We start from the raw sequence: 27,336 nt of genomic DNA, 5'->3' as shown, positions 1-27,336 counted from the left end.
GAAATATTTTTGGAGTGCTAAAACTGAACAGAGCTCAAAGTTCTCTCAAGCAGAAAAATCCACTCATACTTATCGCCTCAAGCGTCCTTCATTGTAGTCACAGGAGCCAGCTCCTAGGGGCCAAGTTCCCTTCAGCCCCCCAATAAAATATTTGGGGGGTCCAGCCCCTCCCAAAATCAATGGGCATTGCCATTCAAAAGGTGTTCATGGAACTGATTATGCGAGGCAGGGCTTACCTGCCCCACCTATTTTATTCAAGCTGGCACTCCTGATTTCAGCAGTATATTTTAGGGTGGGGCTGTCATTTTGTTGATGCTCTTGTCGAACAATTGAGAGTCAGAAAACCTGATATACTGCAAATTACCCAGAGATCTGATCTACCAGTAGATCTCCAGACCTGTCTTCTACCCAGCACTTATGTAAGGCAACTAAGCAAGACTTCACTTTATTATACATAAGCCCCCTCCCTCCTCTTTCCCATCTGCACACAGAGGAACCTTCTATCAGGGCTATCGCTGCAGCAGATGCCGGGCACCTGCTCACAAGGAATGTCTGGGGCGGGTGTCACCGTGTGGAAAGTCCAGCTCAGGTAAAGGTAAGGTTTCAGACTCTTCTAAATTGGTGGACAAGTCTCTAGAGCAGCCTTTCTCAAACTTGGGCCGGGTCCTCAGATGTTGCTCGACTGCAGCTCCCATCATCCCTGACCACTGGTCCTGCTAGCTAGAGGGTATGCAGAGAATGATTATCGATAATGAAATGGGAAGCAATAAGATGGTGATACACAGTTTCACCTTATTTTTAAAAGGGTGTGTGTGAATCAGAGCTCTGTTCCTATAGTAGGTAAGGTAAAGGTAAAGGGATCCCTGACCATTAGGTTCAGTCGTGGCCGACTCTGGGGTTGCGGCGCTCATCTCGCTTTACTGGCCGAGGGAGCCGGCGTACAGCTTCCGGGTCATGTGGCCAGCATGACTAAGCCGCTTTTGGCGAACCAGAGCAGCGCACGGAAACGCCGTTTACCTTCCCGCCGGAGTGGTACCTATTTATCTCTCACTTTGACGTGCTTTCGAACTGCTGGTTTGGCAGGAGCAGGGACTGAGCAACGGGAGCTCATCCCATCGCGGGGATTCGAACCGCCAACCTTCTGATCGGCAAGTCCTAGGCTCTGTGGTTTAACCCACAGCGCCACCCATGTCCCTTCCTATAGTAGGTGGTGATATACTATTATGTATATTCATTTTAAGCTCTTCTCTCCATGCCTATTGTAATCTTTCCTTATTTTCTGTTTAATGCAGAGTCTGGATCTACCATGAAAAAGGTAAAAGAAAAAGAATAAAAGTTGGAGTTAATAACAATAATAGGTGGGGTGGGGTGGAAGGACATCTGCAAGAGAGCCTAGCAGGAGGCGGGGTTTAACCCTTACCCTAACAGCTTTCACCCTCTGCCTTTCTGCTCAGACCTCCCCTCCCCAAAAGAGTCCTATTTTTAGCCATGGGACCAAGTTTTGGAGGAGTGGGAAGGGCTTTTACAGAGAAGAATTGGCAGGAGGGAGGAAGCTAAACAGTCCCTTCTTCCTGCCAATCCTCCCTTGCCCTTGTGCTCACAAGACAAACATGGGGCCCCAGGAACCTGTTTTTGCAGAGAAGTATTGTGTGGTTCTGCCCAAAGGTTGCTTTTTTAAGTGGAAGCCAATGGCAGCTGTCTTTACTTGGTGGCTGAAAGACACCACACTTGTTTCCTCCCGAAAGAGCCAGATTAAGTGCAGGCATGCACAGCAAATAATAGAAATTGAAAGAGCTGGAATTTTAGAACAAAATTCTGGGTATCTCCAGTTTTGGTTAATGTGGATATGAATTATAAAATATAGGTGGTGTTGTGTTCTTTCCCATTCATCGCTCAGTTAGAGACAAGCAGTTATCGATTTGACTGGATTGTTCAATTCATTTGTGTGGCTATTCCCTCCCCCCCACAGGTGGAATAAATGAAGACAACGGACACAGAGTTTTAGGTTAATGGGCGAAAAATGGCCACAACTTTATTGATTACAGGAAAGAAGGGTATTGGCTTTAGGCATTGGCCCTAACCGACTATCCGGTCTGACCGGGAAGGGTTAAACACCAACAGGGGGAGCCACCCGAGATGCATATCCCTGGGCGCTCCCCAAGGGGTTACCGCTCGGGGGCGCGCTTTAGGCCCTAGCCTCCGTAGGTTTCGGACGAGGCGTCGCCCCTCGGAGTCCTTTAACGAACTACCCTTCAAGCATTGGGGGAGGTGATGGCGTTCCTCCCCCCCAACCTCATCTGCATGATAATACCCCGGCCAATGCCTACCGCCAAAACCGAGGGAGTTGTGACGATTTGCTACGAGGTAGGCGAAAAAACCAAGTGGCTCACAAAACCAGCCAATTAGCCAAATGGAAAAACTCCTACCAGGCCCCTTGCGGCGACCAGCCGAAGCCCATAGCAAGGTCAGTGGCAAAACCTAAAGGGCGGGTGGGTGGGAAACTGCGTCGTCTCCAGGGAAGAAAGGGGGTGAGCCAGGGGCTGCCCTGACCTTAAGTGGCCCTAGGAAGGCCCGCCCCTGCCGCCAGCCAATTGGCTGGCGCCACAGGGTATGCTAATTGGGTGAATCCCTGTCTCCTGCGAGGCTGACGCCAGCCTCGCAGAGTGTGGGCGGGGTCGTGATCCCACAACCCCCCCTCCTCCTGAAGGTCGGAAGGGGCATTGTGTGGCTATTCCCTCCCCCCCACAGGTGGAATAAATGAAGACAACGGACACAGAGTTTTAGGTTAATGGGCGAAAAATGGCCACAACTTTATTGATTACAGGAAAGAAGGGTATTGGCTTTAGGCATTGGCCCTAACCGACTATCCGGTCTGACCGGGAAGGGTTAAACACCAACAGGGGGAGCCACCCGAGATGCATATCCCTGGGCGCTCCCCAAGGGGTTACCGCTCGGGGGCGCGCTTTAGGCCCTAGCCTCCGTAGGTTTCGGACGAGGCGTCGCCCCTCGGAGTCCTTTAACGAACTACCCTTCAAGCATTGGGGGAGGTGATGGCGTTCCTCCCCCCCAACCTCATCTGCATGATAATACCCCGGCCAATGCCTACCGCCACCGAGCCGCAAGCCGGCTCGCCGCCAATACCCTCAGACCTGTAACCAATCCCTAACGCCTTGAAAATTATCTGCCAACCAAATAGCATTGCCAGCATCAGATAGATGCACGCCATCCCAGTGATAAAGCATTTCCTTGTCAAACCGTATGCACGCCATCCCAGTGATAAAGCATTTCCTTGTCAAACCGTATGCATGGGTGCTGAATGACCCGACCGCCCCATGCGGCCACTCTACGAGCCACCGTGCGCTCCACAATCCTCCTAGCTTTGTTCACAGCCACGGGTTTTTCTGCATCCCTTTCCAACATCGCCTTTCCAGCAAAGATGACCAGATTATTGTAATGTTTTCATGGGATGCCCTCAACAATTCCAAGTCATTGATAATGTTCCATATCAAGTCCACCCCTTTCCTATACGCCAAGTCGTTCTCGCTCAGCTGGATGACCATGGCACTGGGTGGGCCCTCAATGCCACTCCCACCCAGGGCTGCCACTCTACGCACCACCGCCCAATGCCAGGCTTTCCTAGCCCTGTTTATGGCTATCGGGCACCTGCAATCTCTCCAAACCCGCCTCTCCATCCACGAGGCCCCAAATAAACTAGTAGTGACGTTTGGGTAAGAGGCCTTAAGTTCCTCCAAGTCACTAAAGATATGCCACATCAAGTCGACTGCCTTTCTGTAAGCTAACACTTTTCGCCTAATTGGATATCTAAAGCATCTGGGGGCCCCTCCGCCGCCTCTCTGGCCCTAATAGCGGGCAACATTTTTTGGCCCAGCGCATTCTCCTTCGAGAGATCCAAGATATATTTATGTAGCTAAGGTGCGGCCCGAGACCGGAATTGATGGCGCGGACCCTGGCCCAATGCACCATGCTGTGCCCGATTATCCAGATGCGCGCCCTCGTAGCTCCTGCACCCTAGGTCCCCATTAGCGGCATGGTTTATATCCCAGTGGACGGTGCAGGGGCTATACTCCAAATATGCATCACAACGTCACCTGAAAGCAAAAGAAGGTAACAAAGCCAGGTCAGGTATACTGTGAACAATCACAAGGTCTTATGAATATCTCCTTTATATGCATCAGACTTCCCTTAATGCATCAGACTTCCACTGCCCCCAAGTCCTTCATCCTTTCAGATGAGAGTCCCAAATGCACTGCTGTGGTGGCGGCCCCAATCCGAAAGGAGTTAACCGTGAATTTAGCTGAGGGTAAACCTCAGGCAGCAATCGCCCTTCGCATAACGTGCATGGACTGATGCCGTGCAAGGCCGGAGCCATCCCAATGTTCGAGGAATGGACCTGAGACGGTTGGTCCCATGTACATGAATTGTTTAGTGTCCTTTACTGCTGATCGGTTTTGGAACATTGGACATGCAGGACTAAATTGGATCTGAACAAGGTCAGGTCTCTCAAACTACCTCGGGCAATGGAATCTGGTTGGCCCTTACAAACCACTTCGCCACTGCGCATAGCGCCAAAGGCAATGGAGTATGCAGCTGTAAATAACTGGGCCTTGTCCTCGGACCAACAGATACTTCTTAATTTTCTTCCTTCTTGTTTTTTTTTTTTTATGGTTTATTATTATTATTATTATTTTACATTTATTTATTTATTTATGAATTAGCATAGAATGTCATAAGTTAAGGGCCTTCTACCATCACTTTTAGGAGGCTGCGGCCTGCGCCAGCCCCACAGTGCCCTTCACACTAAGAAGGCCACACCAGGGTCTCTGGATTAAACAACCTTACAGAAAAAAGAGATTGCCGCCTACTGGATGTTTAAGAGTCTTTGCTGCACGACCCAGCACCCTCCAATGTACCAAGTATTGCAGAGCTTCAGCCTTGGTAGGAGGCGTGTGAAGCTTAGGATTTTTTAATTTACCTTGAGGTGTGTCAAGCGTAGGTTTTTGGTTTTTTTTTTTTGTTTTTTGTTTTTTGTTTTTTACTATTATTATTATTGTCATTATTATTATTATCATTATCATATTTTATTACTATTATTTTATAAGTTTGCCTTGAAACTCCATAAAGTCCACCCAAGCCCTTTTAAAAGATCTAAGCGTGGGCTTGGCTCCTGAAGCTAATACTCCCTTCAGGACATCATGTTCCCAAGGCTCCAAAGGTGCTCCCGGAATGGCTGTGGCAATTCGCTGCACCTGTGCATCCGTGATGCCCTTGTTAACCCCAGGGGTAAATTTGTTAGAGAAGTAGATGTTTATTTCTAAGCACTAAAGGTCAAAGGTCCGGGACAGGTTTGCCACTCTAGGAGTGCGATAATTGTTTAGACGGGACACTTCCCGAACTGATTCTTTGGTTTGGGGGGGGGGGGTTCCCCGAGTTAGGGGGTAATGAAATGAGGATCCTGAGGCCATAAGAGAAACTCTTTGCTGCCTCTATTTTTAGGGTATCTATCGAGAAGGGTTCTAAGAGGTGAGGGCTCAACAGAAGAGAACATCCCAGTCAAGGGCCAAATTAATACCAGTTTCTGGCTGTTCTTTTTGGCGGGTCTGTGAGCTTTTCAAGACCCCTGATGGAAATGCCCCCTGCTGCCCGGAAAAGGCTGTTTACCTTTAAAACACGAAGACGCTGGGTGGTTACCTAGGCACTTCTCACATTCATGCACATACTTACAATTTGGCCCTTGGCACACACCCGTGTTGTACTCCCAGCAAACCTCATGGTGAGGGACTCGCTTGGCTTCAAATTTTCTGACTTTCCTTTTCCCACATAGGGACCCATATGCTCCATCCAGTAATTCTGGTCGCTCGGAACACAGCAGGTGGTGGGCAGCAGGAAGCTTTTCTGAATCGTCCTCGGCATCAGAAGGCTTACTTCTTTTGCTCTTCTTGGCCGAATGCTTCTTCTTACTTAGACTTCTTTCTCCCTTCCACAGCATTCCCTGTGGAATACTGGGAAAGTCTGGGGTATACTGAGAGGCAGAAAGGTTATAATTGTAAGCATGAGCCCTACCTCCCGAGGATCTGTCATTGGAAACCCAGGGACACGTAGACTGTAATTATGTGTGAGGATGCATAAATGGATTGCTACCCGAATGTGGGACCCTAAATAAGGAGGCCAAAGTGCAAAGGAGCTCCTCACTATTTCAGAAGAGGCCGTAGTGACCATGGGCCTGAATTGTTGGTAAAAGGTTTCCAAAGCAGAGGAAACACTGACTAGGCCTGCGGGTTGCAGGGCACAGGAGGCTACCCTAACCCATCTTGGACACAGGACTCACTGTTGAATCATTGGCTGGTCTCAGCACTGCTGCGGTGGCCGCGGAGGTACCAGGGCGGTCCACAACGTTAGGTGGCGTATCCGGGATGCATTCTTGGGTGAGCGCAAGAGGTGCCGCTGCCACCTGGCCTGCGGGCCTATATTGCCTATAAAATGTCTAAGAGCATTGAAAAAACTGTGCCAAAGTATGTGGGTTACTAGGCACTACGAAGGCCTGAGGCCCCTCTTGGTTCCCTTATGCCCCCCCCCCCCCCGATACAGTAGGCATTACAAAGCCTGGGACCCCTCCTGGTTCCCTTGTGCCACCCCAGATATAGCGGCATTTTGAGCAGACATAGTTTGATACCCTTAATTAGCCTGGTTCAGTAAAATCAACGCCAACTAGCTTGGATTATATGGGTGAGGTGCGAGCAATATCACAGTAGTTCAGTATTGTCTGCACTGGTGAGTTTAAAGGAATCAAAGATGCCTAACTAATCTCCAACAAATTGTATTTAGCTGCAAACAATATCACCGTAGCTCATTATTATCTGCACTGGATAGCAAACCAAAATACCAGCCCACACCTCAAGCAATGTATTTAGAGGAATACTGAGTCTATAATAAACAGAAGAGCACCTTTGATAATGTCAGCAGCTATGCAGCAAGCTAGAGGTAGAATTATACATTGTAACCCAGCAATACAGCAGTGAAAGATGATAAGTTGACTTATGCAACAAACCTATAAGCAAAGCAAAGCTCCCAAAAGCCCTTAAGCACTATTATCAAAATCAACCAAATGATTTAAAATTGCCAGATTAAATATATACTTATAAACTAACTGATGAAATACCAGAAAGAGATGAACGTAAAAGAGGCATGAGCTATTTGCTTTAGATTCCCTATAACCTGTATGCGAAGCTCGCAAGAGATTGCAGGCGAAGAAACCCTTTAATAAATCAAATGATGTAAAACCTGCATCTCTTTTCCTTATAACTATGAATTGACTATACCAAATTATCAAATTAAAGCCTAGGCAGAGAGTAAATGACACAGCTCCACAGAGCACCGCAAGCTGAATGAAATAATTTGAATTCCAATATACTATGCACTAATGCTTCAATTTGATTTAAATGTGTTTCCTAAATTCCCAGAATGAAATTCTCGAGAGTGTAAGTATAAACAAAAGCAGTCAATTAATTAGAGGATATTAATTCTAAGATTAGCCTAGCCAGAGACGCTGTAGCCAGCTCTATGCAAGCTTATGCACCAAGAGGAGGGGCTCCCTGCAGCCCCTTGCATGCTCATATTTAAGCTAGGCTCTATTAATAGTTGCGCTATCATCCTTTGTTTATATTGCTTGTGTTTATTTCCTTTGTTTATATTGTTTATATTGCTTTTGAATTTAAAACCAAATAGAAAGTGAGGGGCACTCAAAAAGTAGATCCCACGTGGTTTTGCCTCTCCTAAAATGGCCGCCGCCGCAAGGCCACGTGGGCAATCAAAATGGCGGCCGTAATGCGTTCCCACTGCCTAGCGGCAAGGAACATGTGCGGAAACACTTAACGCTAGCCCTTTAACACTGAAAAAATTCCACAACCGCAAGAGCAAAACCTGCAGGCATTCCCCACGTACCCCTTATGAACATTAATTATTTCCCTGGTTTTTCCGCCGGTTAGGCTTAAAAGGTAGGGTTTTTAAAATTACTTCCCACGTGGAGTGCCTATAGTAAAATGGCAACCGCCCGGAAGGCCATGTGGGTGGATGAAATGGCGGCAGGGGCACGGTGGTTGCCCGGCAACGGCACAGCTGCTTCCGATGCTTTCCAAGTCTAAACTTCCGCGCGAAAATAAAACAGCCTGTAGAACTCACCCCCTCAAGAATGCTGCTGAAATGATTATTTGAGAAGAAATTCTGCCCCCTCACCCCAGCAGGAAAATGAAACACAACCGGCACCAAATGCAGCCCGCTCTCCTCCCGCAGCTGCCATCCACCTAATTGCACCACGCTCCCCTGCACAAACCCCTAGCTAAAGCATGAAGCCCCAACAGCAAAACCTGATTGGATGGGTGCGCTGTGTCCTCCGGCCTTTCTTCCTTGAGCTCCTTGCAGGACAGGCGGTCAGCAGTCGAGGGCAGGCAACGGATCACCAGAAAAAGCTCCACAAAGCTGAATAAATTCTTCTGAAGGGGGCATGCAGCAGCAGGCAAGGCAAGCTCCTGAGGGCAGGGAACTTGCACCAAAACACACAGAGCTTCCTGTAAAACTGTAGACGTGAAAGAGATGCTGGAAGGAAAGCACACAAACACACACACACAGTGATTTTAGCTCAATTACAGCTCCCGTGTTAAACTGCAGCAGCTGGAATGGAGCGCAAAGGGGGAAACCCCCAGAAGGAGAAAAGCCCCACAAAACTAGAGATAACAACTCCTGAAAATCAAGCAGTTTAGAAATAAAGCAACACCAGCAGCGAATGCTGAAAATTCCCTGTAAAAGAAAGGGAGCTTTTTCTGTGAAGCTACAGCATATTCCACGAGGTGCCCTGCAGCTCAAGAACAAAGGCAACAAAGAAGCAAGGCAGGAACGCTCCAGGCAAGGCAGATAAGATCTCCCACAAGCAGGAACAGCTGATATGCGGGAAACGTGAGGGCTGGCCGGGGAGAGGGGAGAAACGAAGGGGCAGAATGGAGACTGTTTAAATTAGCTGGGGAGAGGGGAGAAACAAGGGGGGCAGAACGGAGACCGTGTAAAATCAGCTGATTCAAGAGCATTCAAACCATGGGGAGAGAGGGGGAGAAGCAAAAGGAGGAAGGATGAGGAAATTCTGAAGCACCTCTGCTGACCAAGGGAACAATAAACACACACACAAACAGCAAGGCACCAGCAGAATTAACGACGAATGGCAATGTAGTCACCCCCCCAGGCACCCCAATCAATTAAAATTCAGCCAAAGTACCCAATTATGAAGAGAGCAGCGCAATAAAGGCGAATTAAGCAGCCCTCACTCCTAGAGGAGAAAGGAATAACAAAAGGTAAACTTCTCTGTGGTCCAGCAGCTGAGGGAAACCCAAACTGCAAACTCCAAACTGCGTCGTCTCCAGGGAAGAAAGGGGGTGAGCCAGGGGCTGCCCTGACCTTAAGTGGCCCTAGGAAGGCCCGCCCCTGCCGCCAGCCAATTGGCTGGCGCCACAGGGTATGCTAATTGGGTGAATCCCTGTCTCCTGCGAGGCTGACGCCAGCCTCGCAGAGTGTGGGCGGGGTCGTGATCCCACAACCCCCCCTCCTCCTGAAGGTCGGAAGGGGCATTGTAAATTGTTTGCATGCTGCCGCTTTTGTCCCCATAGCCACAGAGCCCTGCCCCCCAAAATATCTCCTCCCTTTTCTCCTTAGCCCCCTTTTATTCCTTCAGCCCTTGCCTCCTTTACTTCTCAACATCAGGTCTTTTTGCTGCTCCTCTCCCCTGCTATTTCCATCCCCCCACTCCATCCCCACCTCTTCAAACCCACTGCTTCGTAAATCCTCTTCTCACTCATCTTCCCAATCCTCAGTCTGCTTAGCACCAAACCTTTCTGCTTGCTTCCACCAGCATGTAGATCCTTCTGTCTGTATACTTTGTGTGAGTTTTTACTTTCTGGAAACTGACCCTTTACTGAGGGCTTGTCCACACTTCCACTAGTTCCATGCCTAGAAAGCATTTGGGGTCCAAGAGATTTCCCCATACTTTCAATGCAGGAGTCTGAGCTGTTTTTCTTTCGCTCTGCCACTTTTCCTGGGAGAACCACAGAAAAACCATTTGATGTTTGTTCCGATTCAACAGTAACCAGCAGGTTTTCCTGGGGAGAAGCGGCAAGACAAGGGGAAGTGTGGATGAGCCCTGTGTGGAAAGTTTGTCAGCATGCAATGGGCTGAACCTGTCTCCTCGTGAATGTCAATAATTGTGAATGTTCTGTGACATCACAGCAACTCAGCCAGTGGTGTGGAAATGGTTCATAATCCACAGTCAACCAATTTTTAGCTTAAGATGTGTACATTGTGTACAATGAATAAAATACTCCATACAGGTTGAATATGATATATCCTTCCAGAAACTTGGATGCGTACCTTGGTCATTATAATTTTCTATATCCTGTTAACCTCTCACCTCATTCCCGTTACCTGAACCAAAATCCATTTTTCTGTGCAGAATAAATCCAATCGACATACGCTGGAGAGCGATAAAGCTGCTCTAGGTGAGTTGTAATTACCTGATAGCTCACTTTGTATGTTTCCGCAAGGACACCAATAATGGCAGGTGACCGATGAAGGATTGAGGCTGGCAGCCGCCCAAGACTAGCAGCAGAGCATCTGGAGAACTCACTGCTTGCATTCACCTACATGGCCCCACCCATCACTTGGACACAGAATAGTGTGGTTGTTCCTAGTTATTTAAAAAGCTCACTCCCATAGCATGTGGTTGAAATAAAAGCAATAATAATAATTTTATTAGTCGTACTCAGCCCATCTGGCTGGGTTTCCCCAGCCACTCTGGGCAGCTTCCAGCAGAGTATAAAAACATAACAAAACGTCAAATGTTAAAAGCTTCCTTATACAGCGGTACCTTGGGTTACAAACGCTTCAGGTTAAAGACGCTTCAGGTTACAGACTCTGCTAAGCCAGAAATAGTACCTTGGGTTAAGAACTTTGCTTCAGGATGAGAACAGAAATTGTGCTGTGGAGGCACGGCAGCAGCAGGAGGCCCCATTAGCTAAAATGGTACCTCAGGTTAAGAACAGTTTCAGGTTAAGAATGGACCTCCAGAACGAATTAAGTTCTTAACCTGAGGTACCACTGTACAAGGCTGCCTTCAGATGTCTTCTCAAAGTTGGGTAGTTCATCTCTTTGACAGAGTGGGTGCCACTACCAAGAAGGCCCTCTGCCTGGTTCCCTGTAACTTCACTTCTTGCAGTGAGAAGAGCCTCGGAATTGGACCTCAGTGTCAGGTCTGAATGATGGGGTGACGGGGTGTGAAGATGCAAGGAAACTGATTCGTCTAATCACTACAATTCTCTTCTTTGCTCTTAAGGGCTGCCCAAATTGGAGGTCTGCCAGGAGTATTATGGTGTTCCTCCACCTCCTGTGGCATTTGGTCCACCACTGAAGCTCAACGTGGGGGATATTGTGGAGCTAAACAGAGCTGAGGCCGAGCAGCTGTGGTGGCAGGTAGGCATAGTCAACATTGCTGTCCAACGATAGCTCTTCGGTCTTGAGGTGACATCAGGATAACATGGTGATGAATAACTGGAATGATGAATGAGCTATTGCATAGGTAAAGGTAAAGGACCCCTGAGAGTTAAGTCCAGTCACGGACGACTCTGGGGTTGCAGTGCTCATCTCGCTTTACAGGCCGAGGGAGCTGGCGTTTGTCCGGAGACAGCTTCCAGGTCGTGCAGCTAGCATGACTAAGCCGCTTCTGGCGAAACCAGAGCAGCGCACAGAAATGCCGTTTACCTTCCCACCGGAGTGGTACCTATTTATTTACTTTCACTTGGACGTGCTTTCAAACCACTAAGTTGGCAGGAGCTGGGACCGGCAAGCCCAAAAGGCTTAGTGATTTAGACCACAGCGCCACCTGCGTCCCATTGCATGCCTTCTCAGAATACAAATAAAGGAACTACTGAATCTTTTAAGTGCAAGTCTGCCAGTGTGATTTGAAGAACCAAGGGGGAACATAGGTAAAGGATGCAGAACTCTTCTCCTTCCCTCACCCTCTTACTCCTTCAATCTGCCTTGTTTGCCCACTGACGTGGCCTTTTAAATGGCCCCTGTCCTAACAGGCAGCAGCAGAGGAGGAGTTCTGCTGCCAATCAAATTGCTGCCCAGAGCTCAGCATTACTCTTGCTGAGGAGGCTTTGCGGCCCATGCAGCATGTCTTCCGAAGTTCATGGACCATTTCCAGAGATTAATTTAGCATTCATCAGGCTACCTATTCCCCCAGAAGATCCTCTGCTCTTTCTCACAGTCTATAGGTAGGCTAGTTCCAAGTCACTAAAATGTGCTAAATTTGGGACTGAAACTGAAAAGGGTGGCTTCTCGCTTCCAGTTCACAGCACACTTAGATGCAAGGGCTGTTTTTTTGGCAGCAGTTTGCGAGGCATTCTGTGAAGCAGGGGAAACTATGGCCAAAAAAACCCCTCCAGGTCATTTCAGGTCAATGCTTGTAACCAACTTAAAGTCAACCACTGGAACGTTCCCCCCATCGTCTAAAGTTCTTTTCAAAAATGTTCAACTGCAGATTGACCATACTTTTCATGAGTTCTTTGCTTTCGTTCATTGTTTTCAGGGAAGGAACACATCCAGCAATGACATTGGCTGGTTTCCTTGCAAGAAAGTGAAGCCTTATGTCTGTGTAAGTAGCACATATCTGGGGGAGGTGATTTCTTTGTGTGTTTTACTTGATTAGAGTTTTATTGAAACTGGCTTGGTGTGTTGTAAACCATTAGTCATCACACACACACAAAATAGAATTAGGTTGAGGTACAGTTTAGCATAAGTGGTTCCCAACACACCGGACACCACAGAATCATAGAACTGTAGAGTTGGAAGGGATCCCAAGGGTTATCTAGTCCAAACCCCTGCAATGGGTGTTTTGCAAATTTTTTATTTTATTTTTTTGTCTAATCTGTTGGGCTCCTAGAGCAAACACAAAAATCTTATCAGCAGGTACTGTAATGCTTTTTCTCCCTATTATTAAAAAATGAAACTTTCTGAATAATTCCTTTGAAAATGTTTTCCCTAGAAGAGGTTTACAGGGAGTAGTACAGTACATAACAAACAATATATTTCACTTCTCCCTGGCTGCAAATACATAAACAACAACAACAAACAAACAAACAAACAAATAAATAAATAAATAATTTGTGCCCCGCCCACACTGGGCATCTTCCAACAAAGATTAAAAATACATTAAAATATTACACATTAAAAACTTCCCTGAACAGGGCTGCCTTCAGATGTCTTCTAAAAGTCAAATAGTTGTTTTTCTCTTTGACATCTGGTGGGAGGGTCTTCCACAGGGCGGGTGCCACTGCCAAGAAGGCCCTCTGCCTGGTTCCCTGTAGCTTTGCTTCTCGCAATGAGGGAACCACCAGAAGGCCCTCGGCACTGGACCTCAGTGTCCAGGCAGAACGATGGGGTTTTAACAAATACTCCAGGGTCATAGATTTGTAGAGTTGGAAGGGACCCTGAGGGTCATCTAGCCCAACCCCCTGCAATGCGGGAATCTTTTGCCCAACGTTGGACTCGGACCCATGACCCTGAAATTAAAAGTCCCATGCTCTACCAACTAAGCTATCCCTGCATTTTCCCTCATCTAAATATACTATGGACATGCTTTGATATATCAAAGTTGTGAGTAACTTCCATATCACATCGGCAAATAATTCAAGGAAGTAATCTGGAAGTCCATAATCAAATTTCACAGAGTACTAAAATGGTGAAGGCAACAAGATGTGATCTCCAACTAAACAAAAGTTTGCACTCTTTATTTTTAATACACTGCTTTGTAGCTACAGGTGTATCTTCAGAACATCAAGGATTAGTCCATACTTGTTTAAAAGGGTTTCACATTTGTTCTCCCAATTCCGAGAAAATCTATTGGAGATTTCCTCCAATTAGCATTTTTAGGCAACTTTGCGTCGGGCATATGCTGTGATTTCAGGCAATACAGAAGCAGGGCGGTATGAGCTGTGGACAATATAGAAAAGAACCCAACCTCAAATCTCATCTTGACAATAGGAATGCTACATGGGAGATTCAAGTATGTGCTCTATTGAGATGTTGAATGAGTGTTGGTGGATGTCATAGATATTTCCAGTGCTTTTTTTCTGGGGGGACGCATACCCCTAAACATCACAGCTCCAACTATGGGGGCAGCTATATTCCTCTGGGCCCTGGCTCTATTCTCACTCACAGGTCCAGTCATTTCAGACCCGTAAGATGTTTATTTTATTTTTCATTTCTATTTCCTGGATAGATTTTAAAGTGGGATGTGAGTATTCCTCTAAATACCAGTTGCTGGGGATCACAACTGGAGAAAATACTATTGTGCTCAGGTCCTTCTTCCAGGCATCTAGTTGGCTCCTGTGAGAACAGGGTGCTGATCTGGAGGGGCTTTTGATTTGCTACAGTAGGGCTCTTCTTAATAATAATAATAATCTTATTACTTATACCCTGCCCATGTGGCTGGGTTTCCCCAGCCACTCTAGGCAGCTTCCAGCACATATGAAAACATAATTATTGTGGTTTGGGGTGGTTATTATGAAATTGCTACTCTTTGTTTTCATTTTTATTCTGGGGAATGTCATCATCAAATTGTTCCCCTGGGCTTTTTCCATTACTTTTTGAAGCAGGGCTGGTGCCAGACTTCGGAGGTGCCTCAGCACCATGCCACTTACGCGTGCCTCACCCTCACAGACAAGGCAGAGCTCTTGCCCGCTACCACATGCAAAGGCAGCAAGGCCCCCTCCCCCAGGCCACCCCACCTACCAACACCCATGACAAGAAAATTGAGATGGCTGCTGCTGTGCACCATCCAGTCCTCCTGCTGGGATGACAGATCCAGTGCTTTTTTCAGGAGGGGGACGGATGGACGCAGGGGGATGCATACCCCTAAACATTTTGTGAATCTAAGTTTGGCCTCCTTGAGAGGCAGTACTTCAATATGAGTAGGAAAATGACAGTACCCTAAACTTTTTTTTTTTTAAGAAAAAAAGCACTTAACCCTGTGCTGTTTAGTTACCCATCTTGGATGCTGGATGCTTCCAGATAGGTGTTTATCGTGGGATCAGTATGTCTCATGCATTCAACTGTTTTGCAGCATCCATACAATGCCATTATCACCAAAATGCTAGCTCATATTTTTTGCAATTTAATCCAGGTTTAAAGGGTAAAGGGACCCCTGACCATTAGGTCCAGTCATGGCCTACTCTGGGGTTGCGGCGCTTATCTCGCTTTTCTGGCTGAGGGAGCCGGCGTACAGTTTCCGGGTCATGTGGCCAGCATGACTAAGCCTCTGGCAAACCAGCGCAGTACACGGAAATGCCATTTACCTTCCTGCCAGAGTGGTACCTATTTATCTACTTGCACTTTGACGTGCTTTCGAACTGCTAGCTTGGCAGGAGCTGGGACTGAGTAACGGGAGCTCACTCCGTTTGCGGGGATTCGAACCGCCAACCTTCTGATCGGCAAGCCCTAGGCTCTGTGGTTTAACGCACAGCACCCTTTTGATTAAAAGTCCAATTTTTTAAAAAAAAAACCTGCTGCCAGGTTATTCATTACTGATATTTCAATAAGCCAGTTAACAATATTAAGCCCCCATCTGGAAGCACCCAAAAAAGAGAGAAAGTGTTTTTACTTTGCAACCCAATGCTATAACATTGCATTTGCTGAATTAGAAGGAAACCAGCTGGAAAAAAATATGCTACAGGAAATAACTGATAAAATATGCCTTTGGATTTAAGCAGCATAACTGCACAGTATTGCATATCATCTTCTGGGTGATGTCTTTGCCTCATTTGTCAAAACATTCCCACCAAAATGAATGAGGCAAGGATTTCCCCCTCTGCTGTTTTTTCAAAAACTTTCCACAATACAAATCCTACCCCAATTCACAGAAAATAAATACTGTATTACCTTTTCTTTCCCAGATTCCTCCTCCAGATCTGTCAGTCTTTCACTGGTAAGTAACACCACAGAATTAAACCATTTCAGTAGCTTGTTATCCAAAACTCCTTATTCTGTGATGTCTAGCATGAGGTTAATGAACCTTGCATCCTACATAGGCCTAGGGTTTCTGCTGGTAGTAGCCCACTTGTAAATCTACACAGTATGCAAGTACAATGAGACATCACATGCACATACAAGGTTTGCTGTGAGGTTTTCCCATGCTATTGATTTTTAAATGTGTTTATCCCATATCATAAGTTCAGAGCTGTTACACCAAGCTGAGAGCAGGGTCTTCTTCTTTTTTGGCAATCACTCATAGCCGAGTAACATTGTCTTCCATAAACACAGTTTTAACAGTGAGTTCGTAAGTGACTGCAGAGGCCAATTCAGGATCCACACGTCCTTCCATAGTGGGGACATAGGTTTCTGGGCAGGGAGTTGATCACGGTGAGGGTTTGCCAAGCGTACCTTCCTCTCAGCACATTTCTCCCTTTCATACTGAGTTCGAGCATCTTCAAAGTCCATGACACCTTTGGTAAAGGCTGTTCTCCAATTGGAGCGCTCTCAGGCCAGTGTTTCCCATTTATCAGTGTTTATACTGCATTTTTAAAGATTTGCCTTGAGAGAGTCTTTAAACCTCTTTTGGTGACCACCAGCATTACGCTTTCCATTTTTAAGTTTGGAATAGAGTAGCTGCTTTAGAAGACAATAATTAGGCATCCGAACAACATGACCAGTCCAACGAAGTTGGTATCGAAGTATCATTGCTTTGACACTGGTGATCTTTGCTTCTTCCAGTACACTGGCATTAGTTCGCCTGTCTTCCCAAGTGATGTGTAAAAATTTTCACAGACACCATTGATTAACAGGGAGAGGACAGTATTCTCCCTTGCTCTTCATTTCATTGTTGCAATAGAACAGGCACTCATCTAAAGACTTTATGAGAACACTGATAGTTATATTGAATAAAAATAAGGCACATAGGATTTCTCATGCTGCTTCGATCTCCCACCTTCTGTCTTTTGTGGTGGTGGTAAACTGTGGGATACAGAGACACCCAGTGACCAAATGCTGTACTGCAATTAACAAACACCCCTCATTGTACAGGTATGCAGGGCCCATGGAGCGGGCAGAAGCAGAACAGACCCTTGCCAGTCGTTCAGATGGGACTTTCCTGGTGCGGCAGAGAATCAAGGATGCAACTGAATTTGCCATCAGCATCAAGTAATGTTATTGCTCCCCACGCTAGAAAATCAGGGTAGAGAAGGAGATTTGTATGTGCAATACAGTAGTACCTCGGTTTTCAAATGTCTCCATTGACATTCCGTTTGGAACTCGAATGCTGTAAACCCGGAAGTAAATGCTTCGGTTTTCGAACACACCTCTGAAGTCGAACCGGAAACACGGCTTCCGTACTGAGGCTTCCATTTTGAGTTTTCATTTTTTGAACGTTTCAGAATACGAATGGTCTTCCAGAATGGATTACGTTCGAAAACCAAGGTACCACTGCATAATAAAAGGAAAGGAAGAAAGAAAACCTTGAAGCTGGCAAAGTTTAGAAAATCATACCTTTTTTTAAAAAAATGCACATCCACACTAGAATCCATTGATTCAGGTTTCTTTGGAAGTTGATGCTTAAAACTTCATCATCATCATCATCATTTTTTTATTTGTACTCCTCCCACCTGACTGGGTCGGCCCAGCCACTCTGGGCAGCTTCCAGCATATATAAAAACATAACAAATATTTAACATTTAAAAACTTACCTGTACAGGCTTGCTTTCAGGTGTCTTGTAAAAGTTGTATAGTACCTTATCTGCTTGACATCTGATGGGAGGGTGTTCCACAGGGCGGGTGCCACTACTGAGAAGGCCCTCTGCCTGGTTCCCTGTAACTTCATTTCTCACAGTGAGGGAACTACCAGAAGGCCCTTGGAGCTGGACCTCAGTGTCTGAGCTAAATGACAGTGGCGGAGATGCTCCTTCAGGTATACAGGGCTGAGCCAAGTACTCTTTGGTGAGAGAGCCCCAGCAGAGATTTAAATACAGCATGGATATATAGGATGTTAAGACCTTTAAAATACCCCCTTCTAAGTTGCTTCCAAAGTTTCCCACTTCCCTTAGCACAGAAAGAGATCACCAGTTCAGTAAGGTAAAAAGAGTTTACTTACAAACTCTTCAGCGGTCAGATTCATGTGCTTTTCCACACAGCAGCGAGAAAATACAGGTGGTACAACTTAGTTTCAAAATTGGTAAGAGTTTCTAAATTATTTGTATAAAGGTAAAGGTAAAGGTACCCCTGCCCGTACGGGCCAGTCTTGACAGACTCTAGGGTTGTGCGCTCATCTCACTCTAGCGGCCGGGAGCCAGCGCTGTCCGCAGACACTTCCGGGTCACGTGGCCAGCGTGACGAAGCTGCTCTGGCAAACCAGCACCAGAGCAGCACACGGAAACGCCATTTACCTTCCCGCTATAAAGCGGTACCTATTTATCTACTTGCACTTAAGGGTGCTTTCGAACTGCTAGGTGGGCAGGAGCTGGGACCGAATGACGGGAGCTCACCCTGTCCCAGGGATTCGAACCGCTGACCATGCGATCGGCAAGCCCTAGGTGCTGAGGTTTTACCCACAGCGCCACCCGCGTCCCTTATAAATTATTTGTATAGAGAGAGAAAAATGGCTTTCTAAAGTTGGATGCTCTAGCTTAGACATCCTTATATGGTGGAAGGAAAAAGAACAAAGTGTTTGGTAGCCCTTCCTCTCAGGTAAGGCATGTGACCTAGCTAAGCCTGGCAGAACAGCTTACTCTAGGATCCTAACCCCTTCAAGCATTAATTCAATTTAAGCATGTTGGTTATACAAGGCTGATTTATCCCAAATTATCGTGTCAATTTTTGTCCCAACCTCTCATTAAGAAGGATTCTACAGCACACCAACAGTTGTAAATATATACATACCATCCTTGGTTTCTTCTTCACAGTTGAAGCACTGCCTCATTTCAAATGCCTAAACAAACAAACCCCTGTGTTGCAAAATATGAGTCAGCAATATCAAAAGCAACACGATGGCCAGAAACAATAACAATGTGAAAAACTTTATAGAATAATTCAAAACATCAAAACTAATGAACTGAAGTCTCTGAAAGTCCTTAAATGAATCACGGTGCCAGACTTTACCCAGTGGAGAGCAAGCTGTGAAGTGACTACATAATCGCATGAGCACTGTTCCAGAGTATTTTTCATTATATCTATTCGAAAAAAGATTGGTTAATGAAGAAATTACATATCTTTTCTACTTACAAGTGTTGAACTAATTGACTGATGAAGAATTCAACAAAACAGTAGTTGTTATCCGGAAACACTGTTCAGCAGAGTTCAGAGTTGGACATCAGAATTGGACATTTGCTGATTATTTCAAATGCCAGCATTAATTTTGACTTTGAATGAGGCAGGCACCTTAGTTCTATCTCTTAGCTTAGAGCTCTTCTAAATGAGGTTACGTGACCCGTTGTTGCCAATTGTCAACAATGCTGTGCAGAAATGGGAAACCATTAACCCAACTGTCATGTGGATTTGTGTCCCTCAGGTTCAACGCTGAAGTCAAGCACATCAAAATACAGACCAAGGAGGGATTGTATCGCATCACAGAGAAGAAAGCCTTCAAAGGACTTATAGTAAGAATCGGTTTTCCCTTCTGTCTTCATAGTGACTGTTACAACTGAGGAGAAGAATGGGGGAACAAAATGAGAGGAAGTTGGAGGGAGAGTGAAGGCAAACATATCTTTATTTCAGTTCCAGGATAGGCAGAAGGGAGATCTTTGGCAAGCACCATCACAATAGTGATGATGGCAAAGGGCCAAACCAGGCAATGCATAGGATGCACAGTGCATAGGATTAAGAAGTGCATAGGATTAAGAAGGTGCATGTCTCTCTACAGTCGGGGCTGTTTTATTTAAGTGAAAAGCAATCACCCAAGCTGGGATCAGAAGCAAAAGAGCACAATGCAGAGGAGCTGCTTAACCCTTCCCTTTAGGGCACATCGCCCCACCCCTTTCCCAAAGAAAACTCATGGTTTAGCACTGAATTGGAACAAGTGGCAATTGGGTTTCCTGCAGATTGCTTTTTGTTCCAATTCAGCACCAAAGAGGGGTTTCCTGGGGAAAGCAGTGGGACAAAGGCAAAATCCCTCAGACCCATGCCTAGAAAGCACAAGACAAGTGAGAAACATCTTAGGCCCTTAGGGCTCATCCACACTTACCAAAATTTCCTCTACCATTTCCAGGCATGGTTAACGCTTTAAAGCTCTAACAGCTTTGGCCCTAATAAACCTGAAGGGGCGTCTCCATCCCCTTCATTCAGCCCAGACACTGAGGTTTAGCTCCAAGGGCCTTCTGGCGGTTCCCTCATTACGGGAACTAGGCAGAGGGCCTTCTCGACAGTGGCACCTGCTGTGTTTTTGTATATTCTGTTGGAAGCTCCCCAAAGTGGCTGGGGCAATGCAGTCAGATGGACAGGATTAAAAAAAATGTTGTTGTTGTTGTTGTTGTAAGTGTCTGAGCACCCTTTTGTTTTTTTGCTCTGGAGCTCTCCCCATGAAAACCGACTCTTTAAAGCTCAATTGGAGCAAATGGCAATCCATGGGAAACCCAAATTGACATTTGCTCCAACTGAATGCGAAAGGGCAGGTTTCCATGGGATGGCTCGGGGGGGGGGGAGGGAATACACTCATGCATGGAGTTTTCCTATGCCTGGAAAAAGTGGGGCAAAAGGTAAGTGTGAATAAGCCATTAGTCTGCTTAATATCAGCTTCCCTGAGATAAGTTTTCTAGAAAGGGCAAGATAGGGTGAGAAAATATGGGGTGACTAGAATGTATCATCTAGTGAGTGGACAAATGAAAGGAACATGTTAAATATCCCCACCTCTGCACTCAAAATGGCAGCCACCAGACTGCTGAGAGGCTGTTCATACATCTTCTATGTCATCTGTAGTTGAGCCCTGGGAATCGGTTTATGGCATGTCTCGCATGTTACACAGAAGCCAAAGAGCCAATTCTGAAAAGGGGAATTAGAGTTTGGGGTTCAAAGAAGCAGCTGAGATGTATTTCAGTTGTATTCCTTTTTTTCCTAATATTGTTCTGATATGTGCCTTGCATGTCACGTCTTTCTTTCACAAGTGAATGGGTTAGATATGCCTTACCAGCTACACATGCTGCCTTCCTCCTCTCCAGGGGGCATATTGTGCAAGCTTTAGGATGTTGCCTTTATGAAGAAACTCTTCTTTCTCTCTCTAGGAGCTGGTGCAGTTTTACCAAGAGAACTCCCTGAAGGATTGCTTCAAGACCCTCGATACCGTGCTACAGTTCTCCTTCAAAGAGCCTGGGAACAGAACAGTGCCCAGGGCCTCTGGTGTGTGTGATCTGTGTCTCATCTCTACAGTTTCAATTAAAAGCAAGATATAGGACGCGGGTGGCGCTGTGGGTTAAACCACAGAGCCTAGGACTTGCTGATCAGAAGGTCGGCGGTTCGAATCCCTGCGACGGGGTGAGCTCCCATTGCTCGGTCCCTGCTCCTGCCAACCTAGCAGTGTGGAAGCACCTCAAAGTGCAAGTAGATAGATACCGTATTTTTCGCCCTATAGGACGCACTTTTCCCCCTCCAAAAATGAAGGGGAAATCTGGGTGCGTCCTATGGGGCGAATGCAGGCTTTTACTGAAGCTTGGAGAGCGAGAGGGGTCAGTGCGCACCGACCCCTCTCGCTCTCCAGGCTTCAGGAAGACATCCGCAGCCTAGGCAGCCCTGCGGGAGTTCCCGCAGGGCTGTCTAGGCTGCAGATAGCAGCCTGCCGCCCAGTGCGAGGGGCACCCTGAAGCAGAGCGCCCCTCGCGCCGGGCAGACATCCGCAGCGTGGGGAGCCCTGCAGTAGTTTCCCGCAGGGCTCCCCACGCTGCGGATAGCAGCCTGCCGCCCGGCGTGACACATCCATGCCTCCATTTCCTCCTCAACAGAGCATGACCCGGCCACTGTTTTTGGCAGCCCAAACTACAGTGGTACCTTGGTTCTCAAACTTAATCCATTCCGGAAGTCGGTTCCAAAACCAAAGCATTCCAAAACCAAGCTGCACTTTCCCATAGAAAGTAATGCAAAATGGATTACTCTGTTCCAGACTTTTAAAAACAACCCCTAAAACAGCAATTTAACATGAATTCTACTATCTAACCATTGATCCATAAAATAAAAGCAATAATCAATTTACTGTACTATAAAATAAATAAGACAGTATTGTAGATGATAAAAATATTTTTTTTTTCTTACCTGCACTGTTGATAGTCATTGTTTGGATGGGGGGCTTTTATCCATTTCCACAGCCACACAATCAATAAGTAGCTGAACTGGGTTCCACACACAAAACAAATTATGGTAACTGAAAAAGCCTCAAAAATAGAAATGCAAAATAAATAACAAAAACAAAAGCACCAAATTTCACCCATTCCGGAAATCTGCTTGACTTCTGAAATGTTCAAAAACCAAGGCACAGCTTCTGATTGGTGCAGGCGCCCTGGAAACAATAGCCGACAGCCGCATCGGACATTCGGCTTCCGAAAAACGTTCAAAAAACATAACACCTACTTCCGGGTTTTCGGCGTTTGGGAACCAAGGTGTTTGAGTACCAAGGTGTTTGAGAGCCAAGGTACCACTGTTTACAAATGTGTCTTTTCTCCAGTTGCCAGATGCAGAAGTGACATCAGAATTTCAACAATCTGGTTCAGAGGAGCTATTCTCTTAACACGTTTTCAACACAAGGTCCAAACTCCATGGTCCAACCTGTGTCAACTAGCGTGTGATGAACAATCGAGTACTATTCTTTAATAGACTAGGCAATTTCCTACCTTTCTTCAGTGGTTGCCTGGCTTTCTCTGTGTTTAAATCCACCTGTCCGTCTATTGCATCTTATGGAGATGGAGGCTGAAGAGCAGACATAGCATGGAGGTCATCTGCCTGTGGCCTATGCAAAATACAAAGACTGGATCATATAACTTTTATTATTTTGCATACAGTAGTAGTGCAGTGTAGATCAGGCCTCCCATGCCTTCTCAATCCTCCTTGGCTTACATGCACATAAAGGTAAAGGTAAAGGTACCCCTGCCCGTACGGGCCAGTCTTGACAGACTCTGGGGTTGTGCGCCCATCTCACTTAAGAGGCCAGGGGCCAGCGCTGTCCGGAGACACTTCCGGGTCACGTGGCCAGCGTGACATCGCTGCTCTGGCCAGAGCCAGAGCCGCACACGGAAACGCCGTTTACCTTCCCGCTGGTAAGCGGTCCCTATTTATCTACTTGCACCCGGAGGTGCTTTCGAACTGCTAGGTTGGCAGGCGCTGGGACCGAGCAGCGGGAGCGCACCCCGCCGCAGGGATTCGAACCGCCGACCTTTCGATCGGCAAGTCCTAGGCGCTGAGGCTTTAACCCACAGCGCCACCTGCGTCCCACTTACATGCACATAAGGAAGCTCTTATCTAGCCCGAGCACAAAAGGGAAATCTTCTAGATCTCTCCAAATTCTGCATAGAGAAAGGGTTGGTGCATGCAGACTATTAAGGCCTGGAATTGATAGTGTCATGCCTGTTCATATCCTGAAGGCTAGAGCTTTCCAAACTGTGTGTCGTGACACGTTAGTGTGTCGGCTGCAGCGTGTGTCTCGCACAAATGCTCCCCGCGCTCTTCCCGGGGCTGGAAAGGGGTTAATTTAACCTCCAGTTTGCTAGTAAAACTGAATTGCTGAGTCGCGAAATGATGCTTGTCTAAAAAGTATGTCACCCACATGGAAAGTTTGGAAAGCTCTGCTGTGTGCATTTGTTGACCACAATCACTTTTAACTTCTACATCATGCTCACTGCCATCCAAGTGGTGTGCAGTTTCAGGGATGTGATAAGCACCCCCTTATTGTTTCCATGCCTAACTCTTTATTATTCCTTGACAGGCAAAAGCTGCAAGTACTTTGGTTCAGCTAAGGCTCGCTACAATTTCTGTGCAAGAGACCGGACGGAACTGTCCCTCACAGAGGGAGACATCATAAAGATTCTCAACAAGAAAGGGCAGCCAGGATGGTGGAAGGGAGAGATCTATGGCCGGGTGAGCACCCTTGTAGCCATACCACTCTGAGCTGCTTGCCTTGGAGAATGTGGTACATTTGGAACAAACTGAGACCGATATACACCCCTCACCTCTGAAGTGAATGAATTTTGGAGCCAAGAGAAATACTGGGGACCTGTCAGGACTTTTTGCACTATTCCAATAGCACTAATGCAACTGTATAGATCATAGCTGTCAACATTTTCCTTTTTTTAAGGGAAATTCCCTTATTCCGAATAGGATTCCTCACAAGAAATGGGAAAAGTTGACAGCTATGGGGTAGAGGTAGCTGCCTTCAGCCACACACACAAACACAAACACACTTTGGCCATTTTTAAGCAAGGCAATGTGCAGCTAGCTACATGGGCTATTTGTCAGCTGGGAGCTGATGTGTGTGCCCCAGTTGAATTGGGACCAGAACTGGGTTCATCTCTGGGGCAAGGGTTACAGAAGGGTCAAAATGGAAGCAGATTCTGGGTCTGGAACAAGGTAATTGTCCAACAAGCACTAGACAGAACAACAGCCAAGGGAAGGAGCAGCTAAAGTTGCAGGCAGGGAGATGATCCAAACACAGCAACCACTACAAGGGACAACTAGAGCCAGAGCGGGGGCACAAGCTCCTGGGGGTTGAGCCCTTTCTGCCCCATGGGCACTCACCCTGCTCATCCTGCTCCCACCGGTGCATGCAGCACCCCAGGCACCCATGCGGCTAGCTACGTCACTGGGTTCATCCAAGAAGTCAGCAGTAGGAACTGGGAAGTGGGGAGCACAGACTGGGAACCATAGACCTACTCAAAGCCAGAAGCAAAGGTGCAGGTCTGATGTAGATATGGTCATGGCCAAGCTGGGTCCGGATAATCCAACAAATTATTTAGGGAAGTGTAGCTGTGGTGGACTCAAGAGAACAATTCTGCTCCTTATTCCTCTTTTCTGTATCCCTACATGGTTCACCAGGGCACCAATACAGAAACTAGGAATCTGCCGGTTCAAATACCAAGTTGATTCCAGCACTGATTGAATGTATATTAACTGGGCTGCTGATGTCTACTGGGAGAGCTTTGAGAGCCCGAGGTATGATAGGAGGAAGAGACCTCTTATCTATCTGCAGTTCTCTTCCCCCATCTCCCACATAAACGCATCCTTGCCACATCACCAGGAAACAATAATTACATAGTTCCCAGAACGTGTTGAACTAAGAAAGATGGCAGAACACTAGCCTACATTGTTGTCAGTCCATGAAATGATGTCACAGTTGCTATTGGAGTAGCTGCTAAAAATTAAATGCCTTCAATGAGGTTACACTGTGTATGTCAACTCAAAGCTGCTAGAACCTCATTTGAATGGTTAATCCCTAGCATCTACCAGTAGTTGAGAGTTTGCTAGACTGGACTTGCACCAGAAAAAAAATATTGTTGGGATCTTGAAGTCTGTGGCTCTTGCCCTGGGAGTATTCTCATTGCCTGATAGGGCTCTCCAATCATTCCTTATATTTATGTTCTTTCTCTACAGGTTGGCTGGTTCCCAGCAAACTATGTGGAAGAAGATTATTCAGAGTATTGCTGATGGCACACCCAGTTGGGTGCATTGAAGGATTCTTTTGCAGCACATCCTGGGACAACCACAGAATCATTTTCCTGTAGCCACTGCTGTGCAAAAACTATTATTTATGAACTGTCTTTAATTCCCCTCACATTGGTTTCTGACCTTCACTGTGTGTTCTTAATGTCAAATAAACTGGGTGAGAACCTGGTTGTAACTACCAAAGAGCAAACCTCATCATCAAAATCATGTGTGAAAAAATAAAACTACAACATAAAAAGCTGCTCTTTTTTTTAACACCACAATTGCTCATAGCCACAAAGATATTGTGAACCAAGTTCCCTTTGAGTGCGCATAATAGCTGCATAACCCAGCATGCAATTTCCACGTTTTCTGCATGGTATCCTTGATCTGGAACAAATGTGTTTGGAAACTGCCAACATTCAAATGTAGTCTCCCTAGACCCTTTTTCACTATTGTTATTCTTCATTCTTTTAATACTGCCCACAAAAAAACCATGTAATTTTTCAGGCAGATGCCTTGGTGGTAGTAGCAGCTTCCACCTGAGGCTCTGGATCACTGCTCTGCTCCTTGGTCCTTCTAGACTCTGTGGTCTTTCTAGATTGCTCCTTCTAGACTCTCTGGTCTTTCTCTAGAACAGGGGTTAGCAAACTAACCGTGCCTTGGGCTGGTGTCTCCAGTGCCGATCGCCCAGAGGGCGGGAGAGTGTGTGCCCATGTGCATGAGCACATGCTATTTCCGGTGCACTTCCGGGTCGGAGGAGAACCGGAAATAGCTTGTGTGCATGTGCACGGGCCTCCTCCGACCCGGATGTGCACCAGAAATAACGCTTGTGCTTGCACAAATAATGCTTACGCATGTGCAAATAATGCTTGTGCATGCGCACAAGCTATTACCGGTGCTGCTCTGACCCGGAAGTGGGCAGCCGCGCAACGCAGCGCCGGTAAGAGCGGGCAGTGGGCAGCGGGGGTCACTGCGGGCCACATAAATGAGCCCCTCGGGCCTTATCCGGCCCACAGGCCTTAGTTTGGGGACGCCTGCTTTAGAAGGTATTAGTGAGACCACAGAGAAAGACCAGAGAGTCTAAAGTCTTTGGACCGCCAGGCTTCTCCTTCTAATGGGAAACCAGTTGCCTGGGTGAAGGCAATTTGCTGAGCCTGGGCTAAGACAAAAAGGGTCTGCGTATACATTCAAAGTTGTCAAAAGCATGTCAACACATACCACTTGAGCCACAGAACTTAGGTTGAGATTTTTGACTATAATATTCAACACCGACAGGGTAAATTTGGAAATACAGTGGTACCTTGGTTTCTGAACATCTCCACTGATGAACATTTCGGTTTAGAAATGGCATTAGCCTGGAAGTAAATGCTTCGGTTTTCGAACATGCCTCAGAAGACGAACGTGCCATGCGGCTTCCACTGAGTGCAAGATCCCGAGGCCTAGCTGTCGGCTATCGAGTTTTCGGTTTTCAAACGTTTCAGAACTTGAATGGTCTTCCAGTACGGATTACGTTCAAAAACCGAGGTACCACTGTAACTGTTAAAAACAAATTGTTTCAGAAAGACAAATTTCCTTCTATTTTTTTCCTGCCTGTACTAACTAGCCATAGTCAACCAGCTGATG

At 46.5% G+C, this 27,336-nt stretch overlaps 1 protein-coding gene across 7 annotated transcripts in view; it reads left to right on the top strand.

Annotated features, from left to right (window-relative positions):
• VAV1 (vav guanine nucleotide exchange factor 1) overlaps positions 1–25,969 on the top strand; it is a 74,854-nt gene extending 48,885 nt beyond the window's left edge. For 3 of the 7 annotated variants that reach the window (XM_079960015.1, XM_079960011.1, XM_079960017.1), the window contains 12 exons: positions 492–595; positions 1,293–1,315; positions 10,508–10,553; positions 11,387–11,523; positions 12,644–12,709; positions 14,021–14,119; positions 16,008–16,039; positions 17,134–17,250; positions 19,610–19,697; positions 21,315–21,429; positions 23,999–24,150; positions 25,660–25,969. In XM_079960015.1, coding sequence (XP_079816141.1) covers positions 492–595; positions 1,293–1,315; positions 10,508–10,553; positions 11,387–11,523; positions 12,644–12,709; positions 14,021–14,119; positions 16,008–16,039; positions 17,134–17,250; positions 19,610–19,697; positions 21,315–21,429; positions 23,999–24,150; positions 25,660–25,713 — 1,033 coding nt within the window. In that variant the 3' untranslated portion in view covers positions 25,714–25,969. Of the gene's footprint in view, positions 1–491; positions 596–1,292; positions 1,316–10,507; positions 10,554–11,386; positions 11,524–12,643; positions 12,710–14,020; positions 14,120–16,007; positions 16,040–17,133; positions 17,251–19,609; positions 19,698–19,815; positions 19,898–21,314; positions 21,430–23,998; positions 24,151–25,659 lie in introns of those variants that run through there. The other 4 variants (XM_079960012.1, XM_079960014.1, XM_079960013.1 and 1 more) reach the window with 4 other exon arrangements.
• Positions 25,970–27,336: the final 1,367 nt, after the last annotated feature.

Source organism: Podarcis cretensis (genome assembly GCF_951804945.1).
Source record: "Podarcis cretensis genome assembly, chromosome: 17".
Taxonomy (NCBI): domain Eukaryota; kingdom Metazoa; phylum Chordata; class Lepidosauria; order Squamata; family Lacertidae; genus Podarcis; species Podarcis cretensis.
Note: the sequence above shows the minus strand (reverse complement) of the source record. Positions and strands in the feature narration are given on the sequence as shown.